The 27,496-nt window shown below is 36.2% G+C and overlaps 1 protein-coding gene across 1 annotated transcript; it reads right to left on the bottom strand.

Moving 5' to 3' along the window:
* Window positions 1-6,309: 6,309 nt before the first annotated feature.
* Window positions 6,310-8,313, bottom strand: LOC105747657 (olfactory receptor 4C16). Its single transcript, XM_071211815.1, is given in 5 exon segments — window positions 6,310-6,527; window positions 7,071-7,199; window positions 7,662-7,701; window positions 7,703-7,933; window positions 7,936-8,313. Coding segments are annotated over 5 exon segments (996 nt in total).
* Window positions 8,314-27,496: the final 19,183 nt, after the last annotated feature.

Genomic DNA, 27,496 nt, shown 5'->3' with positions numbered 1-27,496 from the left:
TTCATGTTCACTTTCCATTCTAAGTGAGAAGTTTTTTTTATTAATTTATGTCATTTATTCCACTTTCTAGAACTTTCAAGAGCTCCACCTTAATACATTCTGGGTAATTTCTTTCAAAATCTCCAGAAGTATCACTGTCACATAAGCAAAAATCCAACTGCAGTGGTCTTGAGCTGTGGTAAAATATTTTTTATTTGAAAATTATGTTATTATAATGGTGATTGACCTGTCCTATCCTTGAAATTGAAATCCCCTCCATGAATTTTATTAAAAGATATATAAATATATAGAAAGTAAAGATATATACCATATTGTTATTGGAGACAGTATCTAGGTATCTAAGTTCTTGGCTTCATCATGAGAAATAATTCAAGGATAAACCACAAGTTAATCAGGCAAGCAAAGAATTTATTAGAAGATAAATGGAGGAACAGAAAGCACACCTTTGAGGTTGAAAGTGGGCGTTTTCAAGGGAGAAAATGTGAAGTTCTGTCCTGGGGTCCCCTGTTTTATGGGAGTATAGGACTTCAGGTTCTGCACTGATTGGCATATTTTAGAAAAAGCAGGGAACTCTATTGGGAGATTTGATTCTCTTAAGGCTTGCTGTCTGGCAGTGATTTGCTCTTCCTGCTGCCCACAGGCTCTGTTGACTGGTAGTGATTGGTCTCTGGTCACTATGAAGTGTGAGGTAACCAGAAAGTGGGTGGGTAGTGGGGGTAGAGGTCCTTCCTGCACTTCCCCTCTCTTCCACCATGTGATATTGCTGGCTGCCTTCTGATAATGCAGCCCTTGGGTGTGTGTGCTTGTAAGTTGCCCCTTCCTAACTTTTTGTGTGAGTCAGGCTGATGGAAGTCAGGAGGATACTAGGACAAAGGATTGGCACAGAAAGAACTGAAAAGGCAAGCGATACCTTTATGTGCAGCCCAACGCTTTTCCATAGACTCATCACATTAGAACTATCCAAATTTAGCAGTCTTAAAAATGTGTATGTCTTCCTGAATGAGGGAGTGGACTTAGCCATGTGGTCATGAGAATGTGATCACTCCTTAACTAAAGTGAAATTGAACAGAAACAGTTGGGGAATTTCTCTATGAACAGAGAAATTTAGTAATTAACATCTTAGAGGTGTATATCCCTTGTTCATCTAGAAAATGTATTTTAGAAATCAAGGTATATTGTAAATTGAATTAAACATATTGAAGTCTTAGGTTTATCTATGAAGACTATCCAAGGGTTTTGGTCACAGTACAAATGTATCCATTTGCGGGAAAATATATATGTTTATGATGAGGAAGAATTTCACAATAATTTTCTCAAACCCCTGGGCTAGAATAATTTTTTAAAAAAATCTTAATCTGGAACATTCAGTTTCTGTGATTTATCAACTTGGTAGAAAATAATCATTAAGATTTTGGAAAACTCAATGGAGCATAGAAAACAAGTCAATGAATAAAACGGGCAGATAGCATTTTTAATTAGTTTACAACATGTCCTTTTTTTCAGAGTGTGGAGACAACATTCTATGCTGGAAAAGCATTTTATGTTTCTATATTTTGAATTTCATAGGGTTATGTGAGAGATAGCAGCTGACCTAGGAAAGTTACTCTGCAGACTGGCCTGTGACCAAAGTTTAAGTCTCCTCTATTCAAATATAAAAGCAGATTAATCAGATTTTCTCTCTGGAATTCTAAATGAACTTAGGCTGGAGAGAGGAGAGAGAAGCTTGAATGATGCATGGAAGGAGAATTTGTGTCTTAGCAACCCAAAGCCCTGTGTAAGCAGACATTTTTGAGAGATCATAAAGACATAGGAAGAATAAAAAATAAAAGACATACAGAGAGTTTTTAAGTAGGTTAAAATAAAGAAGGGAATTCACATACAAGCTCTGAGAATAACAAAGATGACAAGAAACTGCTCCCCAGCATCCTGAGCTACTGATGACTTTCTAGTTTCTCCCCAAGTCTATCAGGCTTCTTATGATTAACTTGATATTATAAGAATAAGATCAGACTTTGTTTTTAAATCAATAAATGAGATTGATTGAACCCCAGTTCCTTACCATTACCACTAAAATACCCATTGCAATTTTATTATAAAGTAAAGCAATTAAAAGTAACCCACAATTCTTTTGTAAGGAAAAGATAAGAGATGAACTTTTAACAGAAAATCTGTAGAGAACTGAAAAATAAGTGATAGAAGTACAATGCTGGTTTCCTTGGGATGAACAGTAAGGTGATAACCTTTAGAAACCAACTCATGTTAATAGATGACCAACTTTAGGAAGATGGGTTTTATCAATTGCATGGCCTTTATTTGTCAGTTTTATGCCAGATCTGAATTGTTAAGGAAAACAGAGAAGTTGCTGCACTAATATGGAGAAAAGACATTCCTCTGCTTTGATTTGAAGATAGACTTTTATTGACAAGTCTTCTAATTCACCAATCCTGCTTGGATGCTAAAACTCAATTTATATTGAAAGCTAAGGAATCTCTAAATGTATGAGAAACATTTGTACACTTGAGGGCTTACCTCATGGGTAACCAGGCAGTGTAATATCAATCATTTACTTTCTCCTGGGAGACAAAACCAAACCAAACGAAACCAAACAAAAACCAAACAACCCTCCTAGCTAGGATGTGTTATGGTAATGAGGGATTGGTGAAGTAATTATTTGTTCTGATAGCTGGGATCCTGGAAGCAGCACTAGGTAAGGACACCATGGTTCACTATAGATTTTCACTTAGTCTTTGCATATGCAGCTGCATATTTCTTCACTGTCCCCATAGCACAATTTCTCTAAACAAGCACAACAGCAGCTCCAAATTTCTACAGGAAAATCTAGAAGAGGTGTTTACTAACTGTGTGGAAAATGGCTTAGGGCAATAAAATAATCTGCCTGTAATTCAATGTGTGTTTCATCTCTACACTCTCTGTGGAACCTGATGCTCCAAGATTCTAGCATCTTAGGGGTTTTGCAGCTGAATTAGCTTATTATCCTCTCTATCCCTCTGATGAAGAAAAACTTCGTCCATATGGCAGACTCCTAGGCCTTCATGAGATTTCTCTCCCCCATATGTCATGGATTTATCTTACTAGGGCAATTAATGTACTTGCCAATTCCTGGTCACAGGTCCAGGTGCATGATGCCATTAATATATTCTGAAAAATATTCAGAAGATAAAATTCCCTGAAGAAAAAGGAGGAAATAACATTTCCCTAAAACAAGACAATGACTGTATAATTTTATAGTTTCAATATAAACATGAACTGATTTTGATTGTCCCTATTCATGACATCAAGAAAAATGCATTCACCAAATGGCAGTATTTGTGGAATTATACCAAATGTGAAACGCTTAGAAAAAAGCACTGTGATCAGAGCCCTGCTGCCATTCACCATACATTTCAAAGACTAGACAGTTCAATAAGACAGAAATATGATGGATAATGTTGCCTCTGCATTCTTCATTCCTTTGGTATTTTCACTAATCTGTGCAATACTTCCCAAGATGAAACATTGCTTCCGATTTACTTTCTTTTCTGGAGTGGGTAAAGGAATGTTCCAGGAGCTTCCATTTGGTCATTTATACCAAATGGACACTTACTCCACAGAACAAGAGCTAATAAAGATGTTTTAGCTACTAAATACATTCAGATACAGAGAAATTAACATGATTTGAATCCATAGACCCATTATTCTCACTGAAAGATGAACTTGGCCTGAACTCTATTACCTGTTCTTTGTAATGTCCTGCTTTAACCAAAGGACCCATAATAGCATTTTGGACCCTTGCTATAATTGTCAGCTCTGAAGTCATATCTAATAACCCTTGAAGATTATAGGCATTCTTCTTTCCCTACTTAAAGTAGCACAGGCACTATACATTCCTCTGAATAATTACCAAATGGATATTTATGTATGTTTTAGTTGGACTTGGCCTCAAGTGAACCCAACATCCCATTGAATCTTTGAGCCTTGGGTCTGGTATATCATTTAATTCTGCACATAGGTGAAGGACTACAATTTTCCACTGCAGCAACTGACATCAATGCTTTTCTTATCAGGTCTTGTTATTATCATTATTTATCAAGGCATATCCTAGTTAGTTGTCCATCTATCTCTTTCCTAAAAACATCATTATCTAGTTCCATTCTCATAGAACTCTGAAGAAAAAGGCACCTGACTGCACTTTGTCTTTGCTGCCATTGTGATAATTTTATCCAATTTGCCTCTACTGTTTATTAACTCTTGCTATCTGGCATTCTGAAATCTCATAATTCTCATTGATACCAGGGAGCAAAGTCCTAGGGAAGCATCTTCATTTATCATTCACACAAAGTATCTAAAAAATATTTGTGCCCCTCTTACCACTGCATCTCCTGTTTTATTAAGTGAAAGGAATGTCTTCTGGGCTCTCTGAGTAAACATAGTCAACTCATTGATTCTCTGTCTTTAGATTCTACATTCCCAATGCTCTGAACCTTCTAATCCCTTCGTCAATAGTAAATCAAGGCGCTTCCTCCATCTTCATTTCACTTATCTAGGGCTATTATAGTAGACAGAATAATGGCCCCAAAGATGTCCATACTGTAATCCTTGGAGCCTGTGAATATGAGAGTTTATATACCACAGGGGAATTAAAATTACAGATGGAATTAAGATTGTTAAACAGCTGATCATAAAATAGTAGATTATACTGGATTATCAGGGTGGACTTAATGTAATCACAAGAGTCCTTAAACATGGAAGAGGGCAGAAGAGTCATTCAGAAGGAAAGGTTACAGTGGAAGAAAAATCTAAAGGGATATAACTTTTCTGACTTTGAAGGCAGAGGAAAGGGGCCATGATTAAAGGGATGAGGGCATCTCTAGAGGATGGAAAAGCCAAGGAAATGATTCTCACCTAGACCCTCCAGTAAAGAACTTAGCCCTGCTGATAATTTGATTTTAGCCCAGCAAGTCCTGTGACACTTCAACTTAGAGTTATATAAATATTTATAAAATATTAATTTGCTGTAATTTGTTACAGGAACATTAAAAAATGAATATAGCTATCATCCTGTGTATAGCTCCACATGTCCTTGTCAGAACATCAGACCTGAAGTCACAGATGAGTACCCTCATGTCAAAAATTCTTCAGTCCTCAGACTTATATCAAGATCCCCTCCCATGTGAAGTGCTCTCCTGGATATCCCTGTATTAATTAGCCTGGTCCGGCAATTTCCATATCTTTATTATTACCTTCTAAAGTATTGTATTTTCATGCTTGAACTTTCCTAATACTTTCTTAGGGTTAACTGTTTGGAAGCAATATGGGGTGTAAGAAGAAGCCCTTGAGGAGAAAAAAACATCATTTCATGAAAGTTTCTTCAAACGAGGTAATAGCATGGTATCTAAGTAAGAGAAAGTGAAACTTCTGCAGTCAGAAGAGAGAATTCCCATTTCTACTTCAGTCTGCCAGCTTCTCCTGGAGAATTAATCTAAAATCTGCATCTGAGTTCCCAGTATACAGCCTGCCTTATGAAGTTTGGACTCATACATTCCCAAAGTCATGGAAGACGATTTTATAAAATTTCATAATATTTCTGACATCAGTTCTGTTTCCCTAGAGAACCATAACTAATACACAATCCAAATAGTCAAAGCCTTCCTATGATAAAGAACTTCAGAAGAATAATTTTTTCTCTCCATGTCCTGCCCTGTTCTAAAAGGAGCTAAGTAAACACATAGTAAAGTTTTCAAGTACAAACTGTGAATTAGAAGGGAGATCACCTAAATATATATATACTCTCCTTTTCAACATGAAAAATCTATGATTATTTGAATTTCATATTTTCTGCTGAATCCTTGATCAGAAGTGCTGGGACTGAAATGTCAAATAAAGGAAACAGTCTGGAGGAGGAAACATGTACCCATTCTGGGAATATAAATATATAGAGGAGTAACTATAAATGGAAAATACCAGGCATCAACATAAAGAGGGACAGAGAAACACCAAATCAAAACCAAGAGTAATAGTAGGCAGGCAATAGAAGTAGACAGACAAGAACGAATAACATCTAAGGCAATGGGTCTAACATACCTCTTTGAACCTGGTGCTGTCTCTTCTTCTACATAGAATTGACTCAATCCTAACATTGTATATGTTCACATTGTCTATTTTTGTGAAAGAACTAACTCCCATGCTCTAAGATAGGGTTATATCTTGAAACCACAGTAACAAGAAATTACTTTCTGTTAAATTTTCTAGTTCAACCCAAACTATGAAAATGTCTATTCATCTTTTATCATATGAGATCAATGTCTTCCTCTATAATTTCCTCCTGGCAATTTTTACTTCTGCATTCCTCAACGTATAAATCAGAGGATTGAGCAAAAGTGTTCCAGTTGTACAAAATATAATTATCATCTTACCCATGGCATAGATGTTTGCAAGATGTGTGTATGTAAATATGCAAGGAAGAAAGAACAAGATAACTATGATGATGTGAGAGATGCTGGCAGAGAGGCTGTAGCAGTTTGATATGGCTATAAATTTCAAAAATAAATATTGGGTTATGTTTGTAATCTGGTCTGTACCTGGGCATGAATGAGTTGTGATTAGGGCTTTAATTGGACCATGTCAGTTGGGTGTTGAGTCTGCACTCCTTGGTGGGTGGGGACTCACAGATAAAAGACATGGCAAAGGACAGAGTTGGGGCTTTTAATGTTGCAGTTTTGATGTTGGAGTTTAATGCTGAAGTATTAAGCTGGAGCCCCAGGGAGACAGAGCCATTTGCCTGATAGTCTACAGGTGACCTTGTGCAGAGAGGCAAAGCCTGGAGAGCCTCATATTCTACAGTTGATCTTGTGGAGAAAACAGAGGTGCTGAGCCCAGAGGAACACAGGAAGCCTGAAACTGCATAGATGTCAGCAGTTATCATTCTCCAACGTGAAAATAGCCTTTGATGAGGAAAGTAACTTATGCTTTATGGCCTGATATCTGTAAGCTCCTACCCCAAATAAATACCTTTTATAAAAACCATCCCAGTTTTGCTCTTTTGAATCAGTACCCCTTCGGCTGACTAGTACAGAGGGTTTTATTCCTCCCTTCAGCACTGTAGTGTAGAATGATAGCATAGGAAAACATCAGCATGATAAAACTCACTATGGAAATGGCCCCACTATTGGACACTAATAATAAATTGATCACATAGCAGTCTGTACAGTCAGCCAAAGGGGTGCTGATGCAAAATACCAGAAATCTGCTGGATGTTATAAATGTTATTTATTTGGGGTCAGAGCTTACAGATACCTAGCCATAAAGAATTAGTTACTTCCCTCACCAAAGTCTATTTGGAGTAAGATGGTGGCTGACATCTGCAAGAGTTCAGGCTTCCTGGGATCCTACATTCCTGGGGCTTGCTTTCCTCTGGGTTCAAGTTTCCTTCCTTCCTGGGACTGGCTTCTCTTTCCTCTGTGTACATCAAACTCCAACATTAAAATTCTACCACCAGAAATCCCCAATTCTGTTCTTCACCATTCCTTTTATCTGTGAATCCCCACCCACCAAGGGGTGGGGAGTCCATGCCCTAATCATAACTCAATCATGCCCAGGTACAGATCAGATTACAAGTATAATCTAATATTTCTTTTTGAAATTCATCAATTATATCAAACTGCTACAACAAGTAAGTTTCAACAAGGGCTGCAAGTTCAAAAAAATATTGATCAATCACATTGGGACCACAGAAAAGTAAACTTAAGGCAAGAAAAATCTGAACTAGAAAATGCACACAGGATCCCACCCAAGCCACAGCCACAAACACACTATAGACCCACCAGCTCCTGATGGTCTCATAGTGCAGGGGCTTACCAATGGCAATGAAGCAGTCAATGGCCATGAGGATAAGGATGAAGATCTCCAGGCAGCCAAAGAAATTCAATGAAAAAAAAACTGGATTATGCACTCAGTGAAAGAGATAGTGGTCTTTGAAAGGACATGCACAATCATTCTAGGAGCTATGGAAGTAGAGAAGCAGGTATCAGATAAGGATGAGTAGAATGGGAAGAAGTACATTGGACTCCTAAGCACCTGACTGTTCTTGATGGTGACAATAATCAGTAAGTTACCCAGGAAGCTTCTCAGGTAGAAAAATAAGAAAATGATGAACCTTATTTTTTTCCCAAAAGAATCCTGGGTCAACCCAACCAGAACAAACTCAGTACCATTATTATGAAGGTGAATGATTTCATGAATGAGGAGAAGATGTGAGAAATTGTTAATATGCAAAAACAATGGAATTATTATATGGTGATTTTTATGGAATGACATAAGCAAATTAATTCATTGTGCTGTGTAATGATATAGATTATTTTAAGCAAAATAAATATTCCTCATCAGGGATAGTCAAGTTGTGGTTTCTTCTTAATTCACTTTAAATCTTTATTACTCAATTTTTTTCAGATTTTAAAATATTTTCATTTTTTTTAAAGATACATAAATCACACAAAATATTACATTAAAACATATAAGAGGTTCCTTTAAACCCCATTTCCCACACCCCCCATTTCTCCCACATCAACAATTTCTTCCATTAGTGTAGTTCATTCATTGCATTTAACGAATACATTTTGGAGCACTTCTAAAAAGCATGGATTATAGTATATGTTGGAGTTTACATTAATTCCCAGTCCATTCAGTGGGTTATGGTAGGATATATAATGTTCTATATCTGTCCATGTAATATCATTCAGGACAACTACAAGTCCTGAAAAATGTCCCCATACCACAACTCTTTTTCCCTCTCCCTGCCTTCAGCAACTCCGATGGCCACTGTCTCTACATCAATGATAAAATTTCTTCCTTTGTTAGAGTGACAATAATTCTATAGCAGAATACCAGTAAGTCCACACTAATCCATACTTTATTCCTCCATTCTGAGGATCCTGGGATGGAGATACCCACTCCACCTCTAAATTGAGAGGGGGCTTAGATCCCACATGGCTGATTGATGGGATTCTCCTGCTTGTAGTTGTAAGCTCTCTCATTTCCTTGGTGTGGTGGTTTACCATCCTCACCTCCTTGTAAACTGACATGGATAAGTCCAATGAAATGGAGAGTAGGTGTTTCAACTCTTTTGAGGCTTAGGACCCAGGTGGAACATGGAAAATCCAGAGTTTCAAGTCTCCAGGGCATATACCAACTCCAGCACCAACCACAGGTTCAGTAAAAGTGATGGAGAGGCATATGCAATGAAGTCACATCTGAGTACAACATCATCACACTCAGGAGCACAAATTCCAAAGTAGGATTCAATGGCAAGACACTGACCTACACAACTATCTCCATGACCATAGGACTTGGGTGTCTCTGTAGCCCTAAGGAGCACCACTGACTGGGGGTGTATCTATTTTGGCTGTCTCTGAGTTCCTGCTGAGATGTGCTTAAACACAACCACTCTGATGACCTCCTGACTCGTTTTGAAGTCTCTTAGTCATATAAACTCATTTTTCTTTACCATTTCCCCTTTTATGCAAGGTCTTTTTAAAATTTTATCAATAGCCAGTGCTTGGTTGTAATACCTCAGTACCAGGGAGGCTCATCCCTGGAAGTCATATTCCATGCTGGGAGGAAGATAGTTCATTTACATGCTGAGTTTGGCTTAGAGAGTGGCCACATTTGAGCAACATGGAGGCTCCCAGGGGGTAACTCTTATGCACCCTGCACTCAAGGCAAGTTTGAAATTTTAAGCACCCAGTCTCATAAGCATACCCATCAGTATAAAGGGCTCATCACTGGACATTTTCCTTCACTGGTTTTTGCCCTTGCACTTGGAGAATTGCTGCTGATCCTTTGGGGAATGTGACAGAACTCCCCAGAAATCCCTCAGTTGTCATATGAAACCCTGCTCAATAAGTCAATAGCCAGCAAACATTTGAACATATCTCTATACCCTATATGCATTCCCTAGAAAACTCCCTCCCATGCATGCATCCCACGTTGGTGACATCCCATAACAATGTTCCTCCCCTGCCATAGTTGAACCCATCTGTGATCCAAAACTTCTTCAAAAATGAAGCCTAACATATTGCCAAATTCAATTAATAGGTAAATGAAATAGTAATGATAGGGTTAAAGATTAGAAATAAAATAATAATTATTTAGAAAAACAAATAAAGTAAAAAATAAGTTGGGATACTGAAAAATGAAAAATATCATAGAAATTTTTTGACTTTTTGCCTTTCATCACTGTAATACATGTGGCCTTGTATGTACAGTGGCAAGGCAATGTCTTCCATTTCTTCCTCAGTGTCTTACATCTTTTTTTTTTTATTATGTTTTCCAAAAAATTTTTGGTCACAGTAAATTCACATATAGAATACAGGGTGCACACACATACCCAGAATCATCCCCTTCCTCTCCACTCGGTAGCAATGATCTTTTTACATGTAGATGTTGCATTTGATACAATCAATGTACAAAATTTGAAACAGCTACCAACTATAGTTACCTTATTGTTTACATTACGGTTTACATTATAGCCCATACGTCTCTATAAATTTTTGGTAAAATTTAACATGGACTGCATCCATTGTGATATAGATCTTTGCAACAGTCAAATGATATTCCACAAGGCCACCAAGCACACTCAACTGGATGAGAATGACCTTTTCAACAAATGATGCTTGGGGAACTGGATATCCATATGTAAACGAATGAGAGAGGAATAAAATCTCACACCTTAAACAATGAACTCAAGATGGATCAAAGACCTGAATAGAAAGAGTCAAGTCCATAAAGACCTTGTAAGACAAATTATGGAAGCATCTACAGGTCCTTGTAATAGGAAATATCTTCATGTTCTTCACACTCAAAGCACAAACAGGGAAAGAAAAAATAGATAAATGGGACCTTCTCAAAATTAAAACCTTTTGCACCTCAAATGAATTTATCAACAAAGGAAGAAAATATTTGGTAATCTTATATCTGATAGGAATCTAATATCCAGCATATATAAAGAAATCCAATATCTTGAAAATAAGAAGACAAACAACCCATTTACAAAATGGGCAATAAATTTGAACAGATGTTTCTCCAAAGAAGAAATACAAATGGCTGAAAAAAAACATGAAAAGATGCTCAACATGACTATCTGGTATGGAAATGCAAATCAAAACTACAATGATATACCAACTTACACCCATTAGACTGGCAGCCATTAAAAAATCAGAAGTGCTCCAAAATGTATTCACCAAATGCAATGAATGTGCCACAATGATGAAAGAGGTTGTTGATGTGGGAGGATTGGAGGTGGGGGACAGGGTGGGTGTGGGGTATGTGGGAACCTTTTATGTTTTTAATGTAACATTTTTCATGATCTTTGCATCAGCAAAAAAATACAATAAAAAATCAAAGGACTGCAAGTGTTAGAAAGGATGTGAAGGAATAGGAACACTCAACCACTGCTGGTGGGAATGTAGGAGCCAATGGAAGACAGTTTAGCAGTTTCTCAAAAAACTAGCTACAGATTTGTCATATGACCCAGCATTTCCACTACTGGGTATATACCCAGAACTGAAAACAAGGACATGAGCCAATATATGCCCACCAATGTTCATAAGTGACTGATTCACTATTGCCAAAAGTTGGAACCAACCCAAATCCCCATCAACAGATGAATGGATAAATAAAAATGCAGTATACATACAATGGAATACCATTCAGCTATGAGAAGGAAGAGAGTACTAACACATGGGATAACATGGATGAATCTTGAGGTCCTTATGATAGTGAATCAAGCCAGGCATTGAAGGACAAATACTACATGATCTTTTAGATATGAATTAAGCAAATCAAGCTGTCTCAGAGAGCTAGAGACTCGAAGATAGGCTTACAGGAAATGGGTTGGAGAGGAAGACTGTGAGCCAATTAGCTAGTAAAACTAGCTATGAAATTTATTTGGAAAGGATAGAGACCTCAAATAGACAAAGACATATTGAAAAAGAAAAATAGAATTGGAGGAATAACAATACTGACTTTAAAACATACTACAAAGCTACAGTGGTCAAAACGCATGGTGTTTACACAAGGATAGACATACTGACCAATGGAACCAAGTTGTGAGTTTTGATATAAATCCTTGCATATACGGTCATCTAATATTTGACAAGGTCACCAAGCCCAGTCAACTGGGAGAGAATGGCCACTTCAATAAACGATGCTTAGAGAACTGGATATCCATATGCAAAGAGTGAAAGAGGATTACCATCTCACACCTTATACAAAAATCAACTCAAGATGGATCAAAGACCTAAATATAAGAGCCAAGACCATTAAGACCTTGGAAAACAATGTAGGGAAGCATCTACAGAACCTTGTAATAGGAAATGGCTTCATGACTTCATACTCAAAGCATGAGAAGAAAAATAAAAAATAGATAAATGGGACCTCCTCAAAATTAAGGGCTTTTGCTCCTCAAAGGAATTTATCAAGAAAGTGAAAAGACAGCCTACCAAATGGGAGAAAATATTTCATAATCAAATATCTGATAGGAGACTAATATCCTGCATATATAAAGAAATCCTATATCTGGACAATAAAAAAAAACAATTAATTTTAAAAGTGGGGAAGAGAAATGAAAAGATGCTACTGCAAAGAATAAATACAATCTCCAAAAAGCACATAAAAAGATGCTCAACATCACTAGCTATTATGGAAATGCAAATCAAAAGTACAATGAGATAGCATCTTACACCCATTAGACTGACAGCTATTAAAAATACAGAGGACTACAAATGTTGGAGAGGATGTGGAAGAATGGGAAATCTCATCCAATGCTGGTGGGAATGCAGAAGTATCCACCTTCTGGAGGACAGTTTGGCAGTTCCTCAAAAAAGTAGCTATGGATTTTCCATATGACCCAGCAATTCCACTGCTGAGTATATACCCAGAAGAATTGAAAACAAGGACACAAACCGATATATGCACAACGGTGTTCATTGTGATATTATTCACTATTGCTAAAAGTTGGAATCAATCCAAATGCCCATCAACAGATAAATGGATAAACAAAATGTACTATATACATACAATGGAATACTATTCAGTTGTAAGAAGGAATACAGTACTAACACATGGGATAAAATGGATGAATCTTGAGGACCTTATATTGAGTGAAGCAAACCAGACATTGAAGGACAAATGCTACATGACCTCTCTGATATGAATTAAGCAAATCTAGCTGACTCAGAGAGCTAGAGACTGGATGATAGACTTATAAGAAATTGGGGGAGGAGGGGAAGGTTTTGAGCTGATGCCTACAGGGGTGAAATCTATGATAAATTGGAGGTAAGTAGTTGTACAGGGAAGGGATAAGAGGTTGCATAGAGATACTACTGGGTTGGGCTTTGCAGGCTTGAGGGAGTCTAGGGTTGGGAGGATGGGTCAGATGATTTATGGAATTGGGGGAGGTTTTGGGGGAGCAGTTGAACATGGGAGATTTTCAGGTATGTGGTTGAAACTATAATGTTGAGAAAACTCTTTAAAAATATAGCGAGGAAGGATTACTTGTTTAAGTTATTTGATGGGGGCATCTGGCACAGGGTGCTCCTGGGGCAGGCTTCTAAGGAATATGTGGGTGCTCATTTTGTAATATTTTTTTATATCTGTGGGTTGCAACCCATACAATGAGCAGGAATGTATTGTACTCTCATCCAAGAAGGCCTGATATTCTCAAACAGAAAGGTTTGTCTCTCTAGAGCATGGTTGGCTGCCAATGGGGGAGGACAGACTAGTGTCTCAAGCCCTCAACATTGTTGCAGACATCTGTGGATCTTGTCCTTCAGGCAATGAAGCTTGGTTGTCACTGTGTGTCCTGGGGGGAGGGAGAAAGGAATAAAGTAGATGGAAGAGGGGGTAACTGGTGGGTAATGGAGGTGTTACCCAATTTTTGGTAATATTTCATAGTGTCATCATTACTCAAATTAGCTTAAAAGGTGATACGTTCCGGAAATACTCTTCAAATGGCACTCCTTCTTAGCTTTGGAATGGTGCTGCTTTTCTTATTTTGACTTATTAAATGAATATAAAGTCTAAACATATGGCTCCAATTTATTTAGTTCAGTGTTATTTACTTCAATTTATTATTTACTTGGGACCTGTTTTTTTTTTTCATGGTTGGTCATTTAGCATTTAATATATATTTGTTGGCCCTTGCAAGGTTAATGTAATCCAAACACCCTCCACCCCCAAAATAATCTCTTATTTATACATAAATGTATACATTACATATAAGATATGCATATTTATATGAATTTATATTACTTACAAAAATATAATTTGTCTCACTTCTTCACTGCATAATCTCTCTCATATATTCCAGCAAAATGAGAAGAGCAGGAAACAATTATACCTTCTATATAATCTGTTTCCACCTTCAAACAACTTAATAATATTTAGTACATGACATATACTAAACAAAAAGGAATGCTCTTTGCTAGTTGGTAATAAGATATCTCAAATATCCCCATTTCAATTTTTCATCTTTTTCATCTTCTAATTTCTGAAAAACACCTATTAGAACACAGAGACCCTGGAGTTACGTTTCTAAGTGAAATGGTGGGAGGAGAGTCTTAATCATTAGCTCATGTTTTTACATTCAAGTTTTAGCTTAAGCATTTTAGACCTGGGTTGGTGGGTGAGAGGGGCGATCAATGGGAATTTGGTTTAGGACAAAATCATGGTTGTAACCGGCAATGAAGTTTGTTTTATCCTGATTCTGAAAATATCATATTCCTGGAATAGAGATGAGAAGCAGAAGAGGGAGGGAGATGTGGTTTTAGAAAATAAAGAGAGGAAAGTAGTTGTGGCTCAACTGATAGAGCATCTGCCTACTGTATGGAGGGTCTGGGGTACTATACCCAGAACCTCCTGACCCATGTGTTGAGCTGGCCCATGCACAATGCTGCCATGCACAAGGAGTGCCATGCCATGCAGGGGTGTCCCTCATGTAGGGGAGCCTAATGCACAAAGAGTGTGCCCTGCAAGGAGAACCACCCTGCACAAAAAAATGCAGCCTGCCCAGGAGTGGCATCACACACATGGAGAGCAGATGCAGCAAGATGATGCAACAAAAAAGCAACAGGGTATCCCAGTTCCACATGACAGGAATGCTAGTGGACAAAGAAGAACACAGAGGGAATGGACACAAAGAGCAGACAATGTGAGGGAAGGGGAGAGAACTAAATAAAATAAATCTTTAAAAAAAAGTAAGGAGAGTGGCTAGTTAGTAACTGAGTTCTTTGTTAAATTTGTCCTGGAAAAGTCAATGATTATAGAACTTTGAAATGTTACTTCTTTCAACAAGAATTTGCTTTTCAAATTTGGAATGGAACATTATCATAGGCTTTACATCCAAGAACAAAAACTTTTTTCTATCTTTTTTGCCTATATGATATTGGAAGGCACACTACATGCAAGTAAAAATATAAAATGAAATGTCATATATTTAAATATAATCTAACAATTTACCTAGTCTGTTGTCTCCCCACCCAACCCCATCCATACCTTCAATCCATTAATTTAAAAGTTGTAAGACACCTAAAGCCCAGATCATGATAGAAGAAAAATGATTACCTTAAGCACTGGAATTTTTTTGCATTAATCATTCAATCAGTGGATTTACATTGTTCATATTCTCTCAAAACTGATATATGAACATGTGCTCATTTTTTTCCAGGATAGTATATACACTTTTCAACAGGTTCTCAGAGAAATCTGTGACACAAAAATTGGTTACAATGTTATGGAGACAAATTAGCAATGGTAAAATAGCACATCTTCTAATAACTACTGTACTTACCTCAATTCTACAAACAAGATTGGCCAACTTTAGATTAGCTTTTGAATGGCTAAATTTATCAAAGCAAAACAAAATTATGAATGGAATATTTTGGTGTAGGGGGAAACAAAGAAGTTCCAAAAAACAGTAGTTGGGAGAAGGTGGAAAATAGATAATGGTGTAAGACAGACTGTGAGGTGGCTCCATCTAGAGAGGTGTAGTGGACATCACCATCCAGGGCCCATAGGATGGAGGAATAAAATATGGATTAGAGTGGACTTACTGGTATTCTACTATAGAACTATTGTGACTAGTAATGGAAGAAATTGTAGCATTGATGTGGAGAAAGTGGTCACAGTAGTTGCTGAAGGCAGGGAGAAGGAAGAAGAGATGTGATGTGGGGGCATTTTGGGGAGTTGGAGTTGTCCTAAATGATATTGCAGAGACAGGTGCCAGACATTATATATCCTGCCATAACCCACTGATTGTACTGGGAGAGATAGTAAACTATAATCTAAGTTATTACCATGCAGTGCAGCAGTGCTCCAAAATGTATAAACCAAAGGCAATGAATGTTCCACAATGAAGAAAGAGGTTGTTGATGTGGGAGGAGTGTGGGGGATGGGATAGGGGTATATGGGATCTTCTTATATTTTTTAATGTAACATTTTTTGTGATCTATGTATCTTCAAAAAAATACAATTAATAAAAGAAAAAAGAATACAAGATTTTAAAATCCAAAAGGGGGGGTAAGCTGTTATTTTTTCCAGAGGTTATAGTGAGAAGCATTGCTCCTCCTTAAGGACTCTCCTAAACTGATCTCAACAAATTCAGTTACATGAGGCTTCCATTTTTAGGACAATCCCTTTATTTCTTTACTTCTGTACTGTAGAGTCCATTCTCTTTGGGAAGGTTAACAGATTGTTCCAGCTTCTTTAACTCTCAAAAGACCAGTTTAAAGAATGATATAAACTACCCTCTTTGAACTCTGCATACTATTTAACTTAATCCCATGGCTCCTGCTATCTGGTCAAGAGATACCCTAGAAATGGGCTGGCCAGAAAACCAAAAGGATGCCATAAAATTAAATATCTATTGTCTATGCTTCCTATGTCTGGATGCCCCAAATGTCATGAAATTAACATATAATTCTTTGTTTCCCTAACTCTTATCAGGCAGTTAAGCAGGAGCATTGTGGAGGAACACAGTTCGACAAGAAGACAAGCAGAAGGAAGCTGGACAGGGACAAATTTTTAGGAACTCCCCACCAACATATAAGGAATGCTATCCTTGAACTTCTCTATATAGTTTATATCCTCTTCATTATTATGTGTGCTCTGAACGCTCTCTGAAAAATACTTATTCAAATTATCTAACCAAATCTCAGAAGTATGTGTCAACTGAAAAAGAGGCAATATGGGGCATTTTTGGGACTTGGAGTTATCCTGAATGATATTGAAGGGACAGATACAGGATTTTATATATCCTGCCATAATCCACTGAATGGACTGAGAGAGAGTGTAAACTACAACATAAACTGTAATCCATGCTGTGTAGCAGTGCTTCAAAATGTATCTATCAAATGCAATGAATGTACCACACTAAAGAAAGAAGTTATTGATGTGGGAGGAGTGGGGGGTGTTGGGAATGGCATATATGGTAATTGCTTATATTTTTTAGTGTAACATTTTGGGTGATCTATGTATCTTTATAAAAAAGGTAATAAAGTATTTCATCTAAAAATTACATTCTTTAGACATCATGCTTGGAGACATTTGAGGAGTAATTATTCTATATTGTGATATACAATATTTGATTCAATGCTGCCAAAGAGATATGGAAAATCTGGCATTATCCAGAAACTAGAACAAGATCCTCATGTTTATTAGTATTTTCTCTACTTTCTCATTAGGCATAATCTCATTTATCACCCACAATTCTTAGGGAGGACTTTCCTTGTCCTGCCACCTTGCATTAAAAAATCTTTAAAATTTTCTACACTCTGCCATTTGAAGAAACTGTAAGAAGTTTTAACATATGAAAGGAATTCATCCTTCTGTCCACATACAATATTGACAACTTTTTTACATACCAGATATTCATGAAATATTTGTTGAATTCAGAAGATTGATATTCGCCAAAGCTTGCATTTCAATCAATTTATTTCTTATTCTAATGGTTAATCTCTAAAATCATTAGTTTGTTCATTTTTTTTCTATTCCTTTCTCAGAGGATGTGAGTGCAGTATAGTCATAAGACATAGGCAAGAACATTAGAAGAATATGTGGATTATTCTGTAATGATATATCCCTGAGTTCATAAAGATGGAAATAATTTATCATGTATCTGTTATAAGACTGTAAATTAGGGTCATTTGTTCATCCCTTTTTGATACCACCCTGTTTATAGAATGCTGAATAAAAGTTCCTCTCTACATTCCAGAGTGAGTATTTTAAGATGTAAGCTACTGGTATCCTCGATACTATAATTCCTTAAAGTTTTCCTTCTTTTGTTAGGCAGAAACATCCCAGATTTTGTACATTCCAGATTTTGTAAAGTTTAACTTTTGGTTTGTCTACTGAAACCGTAAGAATATCAAGTTAAACTCTCTTCATACATAGTAACAAGAGTTTGGAGATGTATGGAGCCTCAAGAAGACCAAAGTTACCAGGAAAAAAGGAAAAATTCAAATTACGTGAGAATGGAGTTGGAAAACAGACAGAAGAAAGAGTAGAACATTTAATAAAGAGGAAAGTGATCATCAAAGAAAGCTCCAGACACACCACATACCCTAAGTTACCCTTTCCTCTATTAGAAGGCAAATGTTATTTGTAATATATTTGTAACTTACTATTCAGGGTGGAGAACATGGTGTTGTACAACTTATGGTTCTATGTTGGGGACTCCATATATCTCTTAATAAGGAAACAGATTTATACCACGGATATTGGGGATACATATATATATATATATAATATATATATATTATTGTTTGGGGAAATATATATATATATAAACATTGCTTCAAACTGAATAGATATTTCATATTTTCAAATTTATTTTCATTTGTTTTACTAATTTATGTCAGTTAAGAGTATTATTAAGGGAGCATTTGTGTTAAATTTGTTATAAAAACTTCAATAAATATTTTCTTGAATATTTTTATATACTAGGCTTTGGATTTATCTTTTTATATAAGTAACATCTTTTATTTCATATGTTGATTCTATGTTGTTGGTTCTAATGTTAACATTTTATAGGAGAGAAATCTGAAACACATGGAACCTAAGCAGCTTAACCAAGTACCACACTTAGTAAGTTCAATGTTGAAATCCTCACTGATTACTGTCTTAGTCCATGAGTTGTCCTCTGTCAACATATTTTCCTCACACTAACCTACTTGAAAACCAGGGAGTACTAGAAAACAATCATGATGAAAGACATAGGTAATGGTTAAGGAATGATATATCAGCTTGGTGAGTTTAAAATTAATTTTAAGATAATGACAAGTTGAAATTCAAGTGTACAGAGAATATACAAGTGAAAATGTTTAGTAGACAGTTGGATTTTAAAAAGAATAAAATTCAAGTCAGTGCTGCAGAAATAGATCTAGACATTATTATTTGTAAATGATAGTTGAAATCATGAGATTGGATGAGATCAACCAAGGAAAATAGGTAGAGAGATTAGGGTAGTGAGTCAACGACATGACATAGACTTACAGCAATAATTAAAGAACTGAAAGAGATAGAAAAGAATCCTAGAAGTTGCTGAACAAGCAATTTCAAAAAATCATGAGTAAAATCATCAAAGAAGTGAAACCCAAGGAGTACAGTTGGAGGAAAGAGTGACTTCTGCATAAGGCCACATGAGCCCTAGTGCCTAAAACTCATACATTTGCAAACCCTGATTGAAAAGTACACTTACTAGAGAAATTTAAATTGGGGGAAGTTTGCATAAGGAGTAGAAAGCAGGAAAGAATTCCACTTTCATTCCTCAAACTCATAGCAAGTCTTGCTAAACTGTAAGCACTCAATGAGAACAGGGAACATAACTAGCTTTTTCCCCACTGTAGATGCCATAGTAATTATTAAATAAACAACCCTTTAGAGAAAGCATTCCATAATCAATTGTTTAGTAATTAAAAGAATGAATAAAGCAAACATAACCAGATTGAAAAAAGGTGATTGAAAATTTTATAATTACCTTTTCTGAAAAATTGCTTATGTAATGGTAAAAGAAATAAGTAGATTTGGTTCTGTCTGAAGTATGCTAGGACCATAAATTTGGTATGACAACAGGTAGAGTGAGCACAGGATTTGGTGCAAAAAAATCCTCCTCTAGGAATCCCTTTTATTGATGTGTTTTAATAGAAATGAGAATCAAAAGCATTGTGGAATATTGAAAAATGATAAGTTGCATCCAAAATAGATTCTGGTATTTTCCATGAGGTTGTGTGCAGTATAGCATCAATATGGAGAATGCATCCAGTCTTTGGTGGGCATACCTTGTTTTATGGTACAATATCTAAGCATCTTAGCAGATACATCTTAACTGTTTCAAAGGATGCCAAAAATATAGTATAAAAAGTGTCTTAGTGGGCCCTGATGCTTTGTGCATGAAGGAAGTCCATTTTCCTTCTTCAGGTAACTGAACTCTGATTTTCCTCTGAGGAACCAAATCTTCTCCATCTTCAGTATATATTTATGAGTTGGATATTGTTGTCTTCCAAGGGTGGAAATATGATTTCTGCTAGGACAATCAGAAAATACCTCTTCCCCCAAGTTGGAAGGTTGAGTTAGGGATGTATCAGTTAATTAGATGCAAACTTAGTATTTCTGTTTGTTCTATTTAGGAAAAGCAACTCTCTTTTCCCTAACAGACCTTCTGAGAAGACAGACCCAGAGCTCCTGCCTATAATCTTACCACAGTGCAGACTGAAAATGGAGCCAACACAAAGGAAGCAAAGACAACAGATAAACAAACAAAACCAGTTCTTATAATAAAATCTGAACACTAGAATTCATCCATAACTAAACTTTTTTACCATCTTTTACTTATTCTAAATTATTATTTTTATATTTATTTACATGATATAATAAATATGTAAACTTACCTCCCATTCCAGGAACTAAAACTTTTGCCAATAATTAAATCTACATTTGAGAATCGTTTCTATCCTGCCACTTGTCTAACCATAAAGGTGACAAATAACTTGATATTAAATGTATAAACATCTTGCTTTTTAAAAAATAAAATATATTTTTCACACTCGTAAGTTTTGCCTGTTTTTGAATTTTAAAGAATTTTGTGTACTTCAAAAGCAGTCACCTAGGAACTGCCCTTTTTAAAAAAAAATCCACTTTAAATTACTGTTTTTATTGATTATTAAAGGTAGTTATAGACTTATTTTCACTGCATCTGCTATACCATATTTGATTTTGGGATTATTCAAAATTTTTCAACCATTATCCTTTTAATGAAAATTCTGACTGCTATGAACAGGGTTACTATGAATTTTTTGAACATGTCTCCTAAAAATGAAATAATATAGTACAGGAAGTTCAATTATTTAGCTTTACAAAATACTATTTTAAATTTCCACAAGTTGTCCATGAAATGCAACAAGATGTTGTGCTAAAAAAGGAGAAGACTGGAATATTTATGAATAGCCCAAATAATCTCCACACTAAGACAGAAGGCTTTTTTGTTGTTTTAAGCAGGAACATGGATTGGTAATACACAAATAAGTCTGTGTTTATATTTTTAATATCAATTTTTAAATGTCAGTTACTAATCCCTTGATCTGTGTCATATTTGGAATGCAATTTTTAGAACACTAAAATAGACTGTTCCCTGTGAAGGAGAGAAATAATTTCTTTGATGGCAGAAAGTCTTCTTCTTATTTATTAAATATTATTAAAATGTGGCCTAGAAAATTAAGTTAATGATTAGAAATTAGCTTTTATTAAAAAGAGGAATATTTATTTAAAAATATTTACATCTACATTTACAAACATTCATACCCTTCTTCCTTCCAGGAATTTTGAGGCATATAGTAAAGATGGCCTTGTGGAGGTTAGGAGAGGTATAATAATGAAGAATCTTACAGTATTGCATGATATCATACAGTTCTTTGTTTCCTAGAATATAACCTGGCCACCAAAGTCTGGCCAAGTAGAAAAAGTTTCTCATTTGGAAAATGAAAATGAGAAGCACTACATTTACTCTCTTACCCATTTGTTACACAGTTGAAGAAATAGGTGAAACTCCAGGACCTTGAGTCCCAAGAGGACCTGACACTGTCTAATTCCAGACTATGAATTCAGTTGTTTCAGCTTTTAAAAAATCCTTTAGGAGGCAGGGCAAGATGATGTCTGAGTGAGTGAACCCTCATCATATCTCTTGCAAAAAATGAGCTGAATGGGGACAGAATGCTTCCTGAGTGAGCTGTTTTGGGAACCCACAAAGCAGGAGATTTCTCTTTGTTGGACATCTCTTTGTTGAGAGTGCTACAAAAGGAGTGCTTGCTCAAGTTAAACTGAGGATTTCTAGTACTTGTGCCAGAAGCTATGGGAAGACTAAACTCTTCCCTAAGGCTGATAGCCACAGCATTCTCTGAACACCACCGGTCACACGGTGGTGTTCCCGACGCCCTTGTTCCCCAAACATACTATCCCTGAACCTGTGTTCCCCCAAACCTGTGATCCCCTAACCCACATTCCCAGAGCCCTCACTCCCCAAGCCCAAATTTCCTGAAGCCAGCACTCCCCAAGCCAAAGCCAGGCATTCCCCTGAGTCCACCGGTCTTGGACAAGCTCCAAGAGTGGAAGGGTTCTGGTGAGAGGTGCAGAGGGGCCTGAGATCTATAGGTTCAATTGTCTGGTCCCCTTTTTTTGAGCTCAAAGGTGCATGTCAGCTAGCTTGGAGAGAGGCTAGGAAGAGAGGAGAGGTGAGTCTTCTAAGGCAGCCCTATTTACCTAAATGTCCCTGGATAGGGAAAATTGGTATGTGAGAAAGTGGTGTAAGGAAATTAACTAGTCCTTTGTAACACACCTAAGGGAGGGGCACTAGAACATGTTTGGTAGGCTTTCAAGAGAATGTTCAGGTTTCCCTGCAAGGTGTGGGTGCTTGCTCTCAAGAAGACTGAGTCATTATTTTCTCTGGTGAGTTGGTTCACCAGGGTCCCATTTGAATCTTGGAGGGGTGCTCTCACACAAGCTTCCTGCTGCACTGGGAGAGAGATATGAGGAAGGGAGAAAGGCGGAAGGACAGTTTTCTAAGCAGTTTATTCAATGGCAAAGAGGACTCCTTGTGTGAGGACTTGTCTGATACTTACTGTTTGTTTGTTTCTTTATCTTTTCTCCCTCTTTATCCCCCCACTGCCCTTTTTTTCTTCTTCTTTTTTTCTATCAGGTGTTACAGGCAGTGTTTCTTGTTTGCTGTACTTCCTCATCCTTGGTTTCCTCTTTTCTCTGTGTACTGATTTTGGGCACCAACAATACACCTCTCCTGTACATATTTTTATCTTCCATCTTCTGTTGTTGCACTCACATTCCAACTCTCCTTGTTTAGCCCTCAATTTCTCTGGCTTTTTATTTATAACACCCCTATTCTGTATTTTATCTTTTATTCACTCTTTATGTTATTCTTCTTTCTTTTTTTCTTTCCCTCTATACAGATCACCCTGGCCTTTTAATTAATATCCTATTCTTCTCCATTTTCAATTTCCCATTGTATTGTAAGTACTCCACTTTTTATTGTTATAACTCTATACATCTTACATGAGTTTAATATTCATTCATTTAAAAATCATTTAATATTCATTTTCCTAGGTCTTACATGGTTCTGCTGATATTTACTATGAACACTATTATTACAGTTTTTCTTTTCTTAACTCTTAGCTTTCCCTAGCCCTATTTTTTTTCCTTCAAGGGAACTTAGACAACAACAAGGAGATGGAATACAAAGAATAAACTGTCAAAGAATAAAGACTTAACACACACACAAAAACAGCACCTAAATTAACCCCAAACTAGATGGAGAGGCTAATCAATTGAACAAACCCATCAAGATAAAATGTTGGCTAGATAGCAACAAAAATTTAAAACCATACCAATAATCAGGAAGACATGGCCCGATCCAATGAACAACAACAACAACAACAACAACAACAAAAACAGGAAGAGGAGCAGAACAACTAATCAAAGCTCTCCAAACAAATATGGACCAACTTAATGAAGTGAAGGAAGAGATTAAGAATATTGAGAAAACACTTGAGGAGCATACAGAAGAACTTGTAAGCATATGCAAAAAGATCATGGATATGATGGTGATGAATGGCACAATCCAAGAAATTAAAAATATACTCTATCAGCAAATAACAGCAGATTTGAAGAAGCAGATGAAAGAATTAGTGATGTGGAAGGCAGTATATTTGAAATAAAACAGATGATATAATTTATCAATAAAAAGACAGAAAAAATCCAGCAAGGACTTAAGAATTTGAATGGCAACCCAAAAAGCAAAAACATACACATTATAGGCATCCCAGAAGGAGAAGAGAAGGGAAAGGGGACAGAAGGGATATTGGAGGAAATAATGGCTAAAAGCTTCCCAGACCTATTCAGGGAGATGGATGTACATGTCCAGCATAAATCCCAACAGGCCTACATCAATATATACTTGTCAAATTATCCAATGTGCAAGACAAAGAGAAAATACTGAAGGCAGCAAGAGAAAAGAGAAACATTACATACAAGGGATACTCAATAAGATTAAGTACTGATGTCTCATCTGAAACCTTATAGGCAAGAAGGCTGTAGTATGACATAGTCAAGGTACTAAAAGAAAAAAAAAAGTTCAGTCAAGAAAACTCTATTCAGGAAAGCAGGCATTCAAAAATGACAGAGTTCAAAATATTCACAGATAAACATAAATGAAGAGAGTAAATCAACAAGAAACCTGCCCTTAAATAAATACTAAAGAGAGTTCTACAGGAAAAAAGAAAAAAAACAGGAGAGACAGAGCTGGAGGAGAGTGTAAGAACAACTAAAAGGAAAAACAGAGAAAGAAAAACATTATATGACATACACAAATCAAAAGAAAATATGGCTAATGTAATTACTTGATACAAATAACACTGAATGACAATGGATTCAATTCATTTGTCAAGAGACACAGATTGGCAGAATAGTTTAGAAAATATGACCCATCTGTATGCTATCTATAGGAAACACATCTTAAACCCATTGATCCAAGGAGGTTGAAAGTTGAACAGCTGCCAAACAATCTTACAAGCAAACAATAACCAAAAAAGGTCAGGAGTAGCTCTATTAATATTGGACAAAATAGACTTTAAATGCAAAATTATTGTGAGAGACAAAGATGGTCACTATGTATTAGTAAAAGTGTCAGTCTTTCAAGAATTAAGAACAACCATAAACACTTATGTTCCTAAACAGGGCAACTCCAAATACATGCGGCAACAACTAAAACAAATAAGTAAACAAAGATGCCTTTTAAATTATAGTGGGGAACTTTTATACACCATTATCACCATTGGACAGAATATCTCAACAGAGAATCAATAAAGAAACAAAGATTTTGAACAATATATTAAAGGATCTGGACCTAATAGACATATACAGAACATTACACCCAAATACAGCAGAATATATATTCTTCTCAAGTGCACATGGAACATTCTCCAGAAAAGACCACATGCTAGGCCACAGAGAAAGTCTAAATGAATTCAGAAAGATTGAAATCATACAAAATAATTACTCTGATCACAGGGGAATGAAGCTGAAAATTTACAAGGGTCAGAGAACCAGATTAGGCACAAAGATATGGAAGATAAGCAAAATGCTATTAGACAAATATTGGGTCACAGAGGAAATCTAAAAAGAAATCAATAAATACCTTGAAACCAATGAAAATGAGAACACAACATATCAAAAATTTTGGAATGCAGCAAAAGCTGCACTGAGAGGGAAACTCATAGCCATAAATTCATACATCAAAAAAGAAGGAGCTATAATCAAAGACCTCACTGCACATGGGGGAATTAGGTAAAAAAACAATAAACTATACCCAAAGAAAGAAGAAAGAAAGAGTAACAGAGATCAGAGCAGAACTGAATGAAATAGAAAATAAGAAAGCACTAGAAAAAATAAACAAAACCAAGAGCTGATTCTTTGAGAAGATCAATAAAATTGACAAATCCTTAGCTAGACTAATGGAGAAAAAAAGAGAGAAGATGAAAGTATGCAAAATAAGAAATGGGGAAAGGGATTTCACCACTGACCCCACATAAATAAAGAAGATCATAAAAGGATACTTTGAAAACCTATATGCCAACAAGAAGGACAATTTAGAGGAAATGGACAAATTCCTAGAAACACATAAGCAGACTATATTGGCAAAAGAAGAAAATGATGATCTCATCAAAACAATCACAAGTAAAGGGATAGAATCAGTCATAAAAAACCTCCCAGATAAGAAAAGCCCAGTGCCAGACAGCTTCACAGGTAATTTCTACCAAACATTCCTGAAAGAACTAAGACCAGTCTTGCTTAAACTCTCTAAAAAAAAAATCAAATTAAAAGGAAGATTGTCCAACACATTCTATGATGCCAAAATTTCCATAATACCTAAGCCAAACAAAGACAACACATGAAAGCAAAATTATAGACCAATCTCTCTAATGAAACTAGATGCTAAAATCCTCAACAAAATACTTGCTAATCATATTCATCAACACGTCAAATAAATTATACACCATGGCCAAGTGGGTTTCATCTCTGGTATGCAAGGATGGCTCAACATAAGAAAATCAATCAATGTAATACACCACATAAACAGACTTAAGGGGAAAAAATCACAGGAACATATATATAGATGCAGAAAAACATTTGACAAAATACAGCACCATTTCCTGATAAAAACACTGCAAAAGATAGGAATAGAAGGAAACTTTCTGAACATGACAAAGGATATATATATGAAAAACCCACAGTTTGGGAAACAGCTGTGGCTCAATCAGTTGGGCTTCCATCTACAATATGGGAGGCCCTGGGATGCAAACCCAGGGCCTCCCTGTGAAGGCAGGGTCACCCACATGCTGCAGAGCACTGCCCGTTCCATGGACAGCTGCAGACAGCTCACAAAAAGCTACAATGGGGGGGATAAAAACAAAACAAAACACAGATAACATGATTTACAATGGTGAAATCCTAAAATCTTTCCCTCTCAGATCAGGAACAAGACAAGGATGCCCATTATCACCCTCCTACTTACCATTGTGTTAGAAGTAGTTGCTCAAGCACTGAGGCAAGAATGAGATATAAAAGGCATCCAAATTGGAAAGAAAGAAGTAAAAATTTCACTATTTGTAGATAATATGATCCTATACATAGAGAGTCCTGAGAAATCTACAACTTCTCGAACTTATATAAGTTCAATAACATCACACCTTAATACCAATGTGCTACTGAGCATTTCTGCATTTAAATAATGAGCAATCTGAGGAGGAAATCAAGAAAAAAATACCATTTACAATAGTAAATAAAGAAATCAAACACCTAGCAATAAATTTAACTGAAGATGTGAAAAACTTATACACAGAAAACTACACAACTCTGTTAAAGGAAATAAAAGAAGACTTAAATAAAT

The sequence above is a fragment of the Dasypus novemcinctus genome, chromosome 24, assembly GCF_030445035.2.
Source record: "Dasypus novemcinctus isolate mDasNov1 chromosome 24, mDasNov1.1.hap2, whole genome shotgun sequence".
Classification (NCBI taxonomy): Eukaryota; Metazoa; Chordata; class Mammalia; order Cingulata; family Dasypodidae; genus Dasypus; species Dasypus novemcinctus.
Note: the sequence above shows the minus strand (reverse complement) of the source record. Positions and strands in the feature narration are given on the sequence as shown.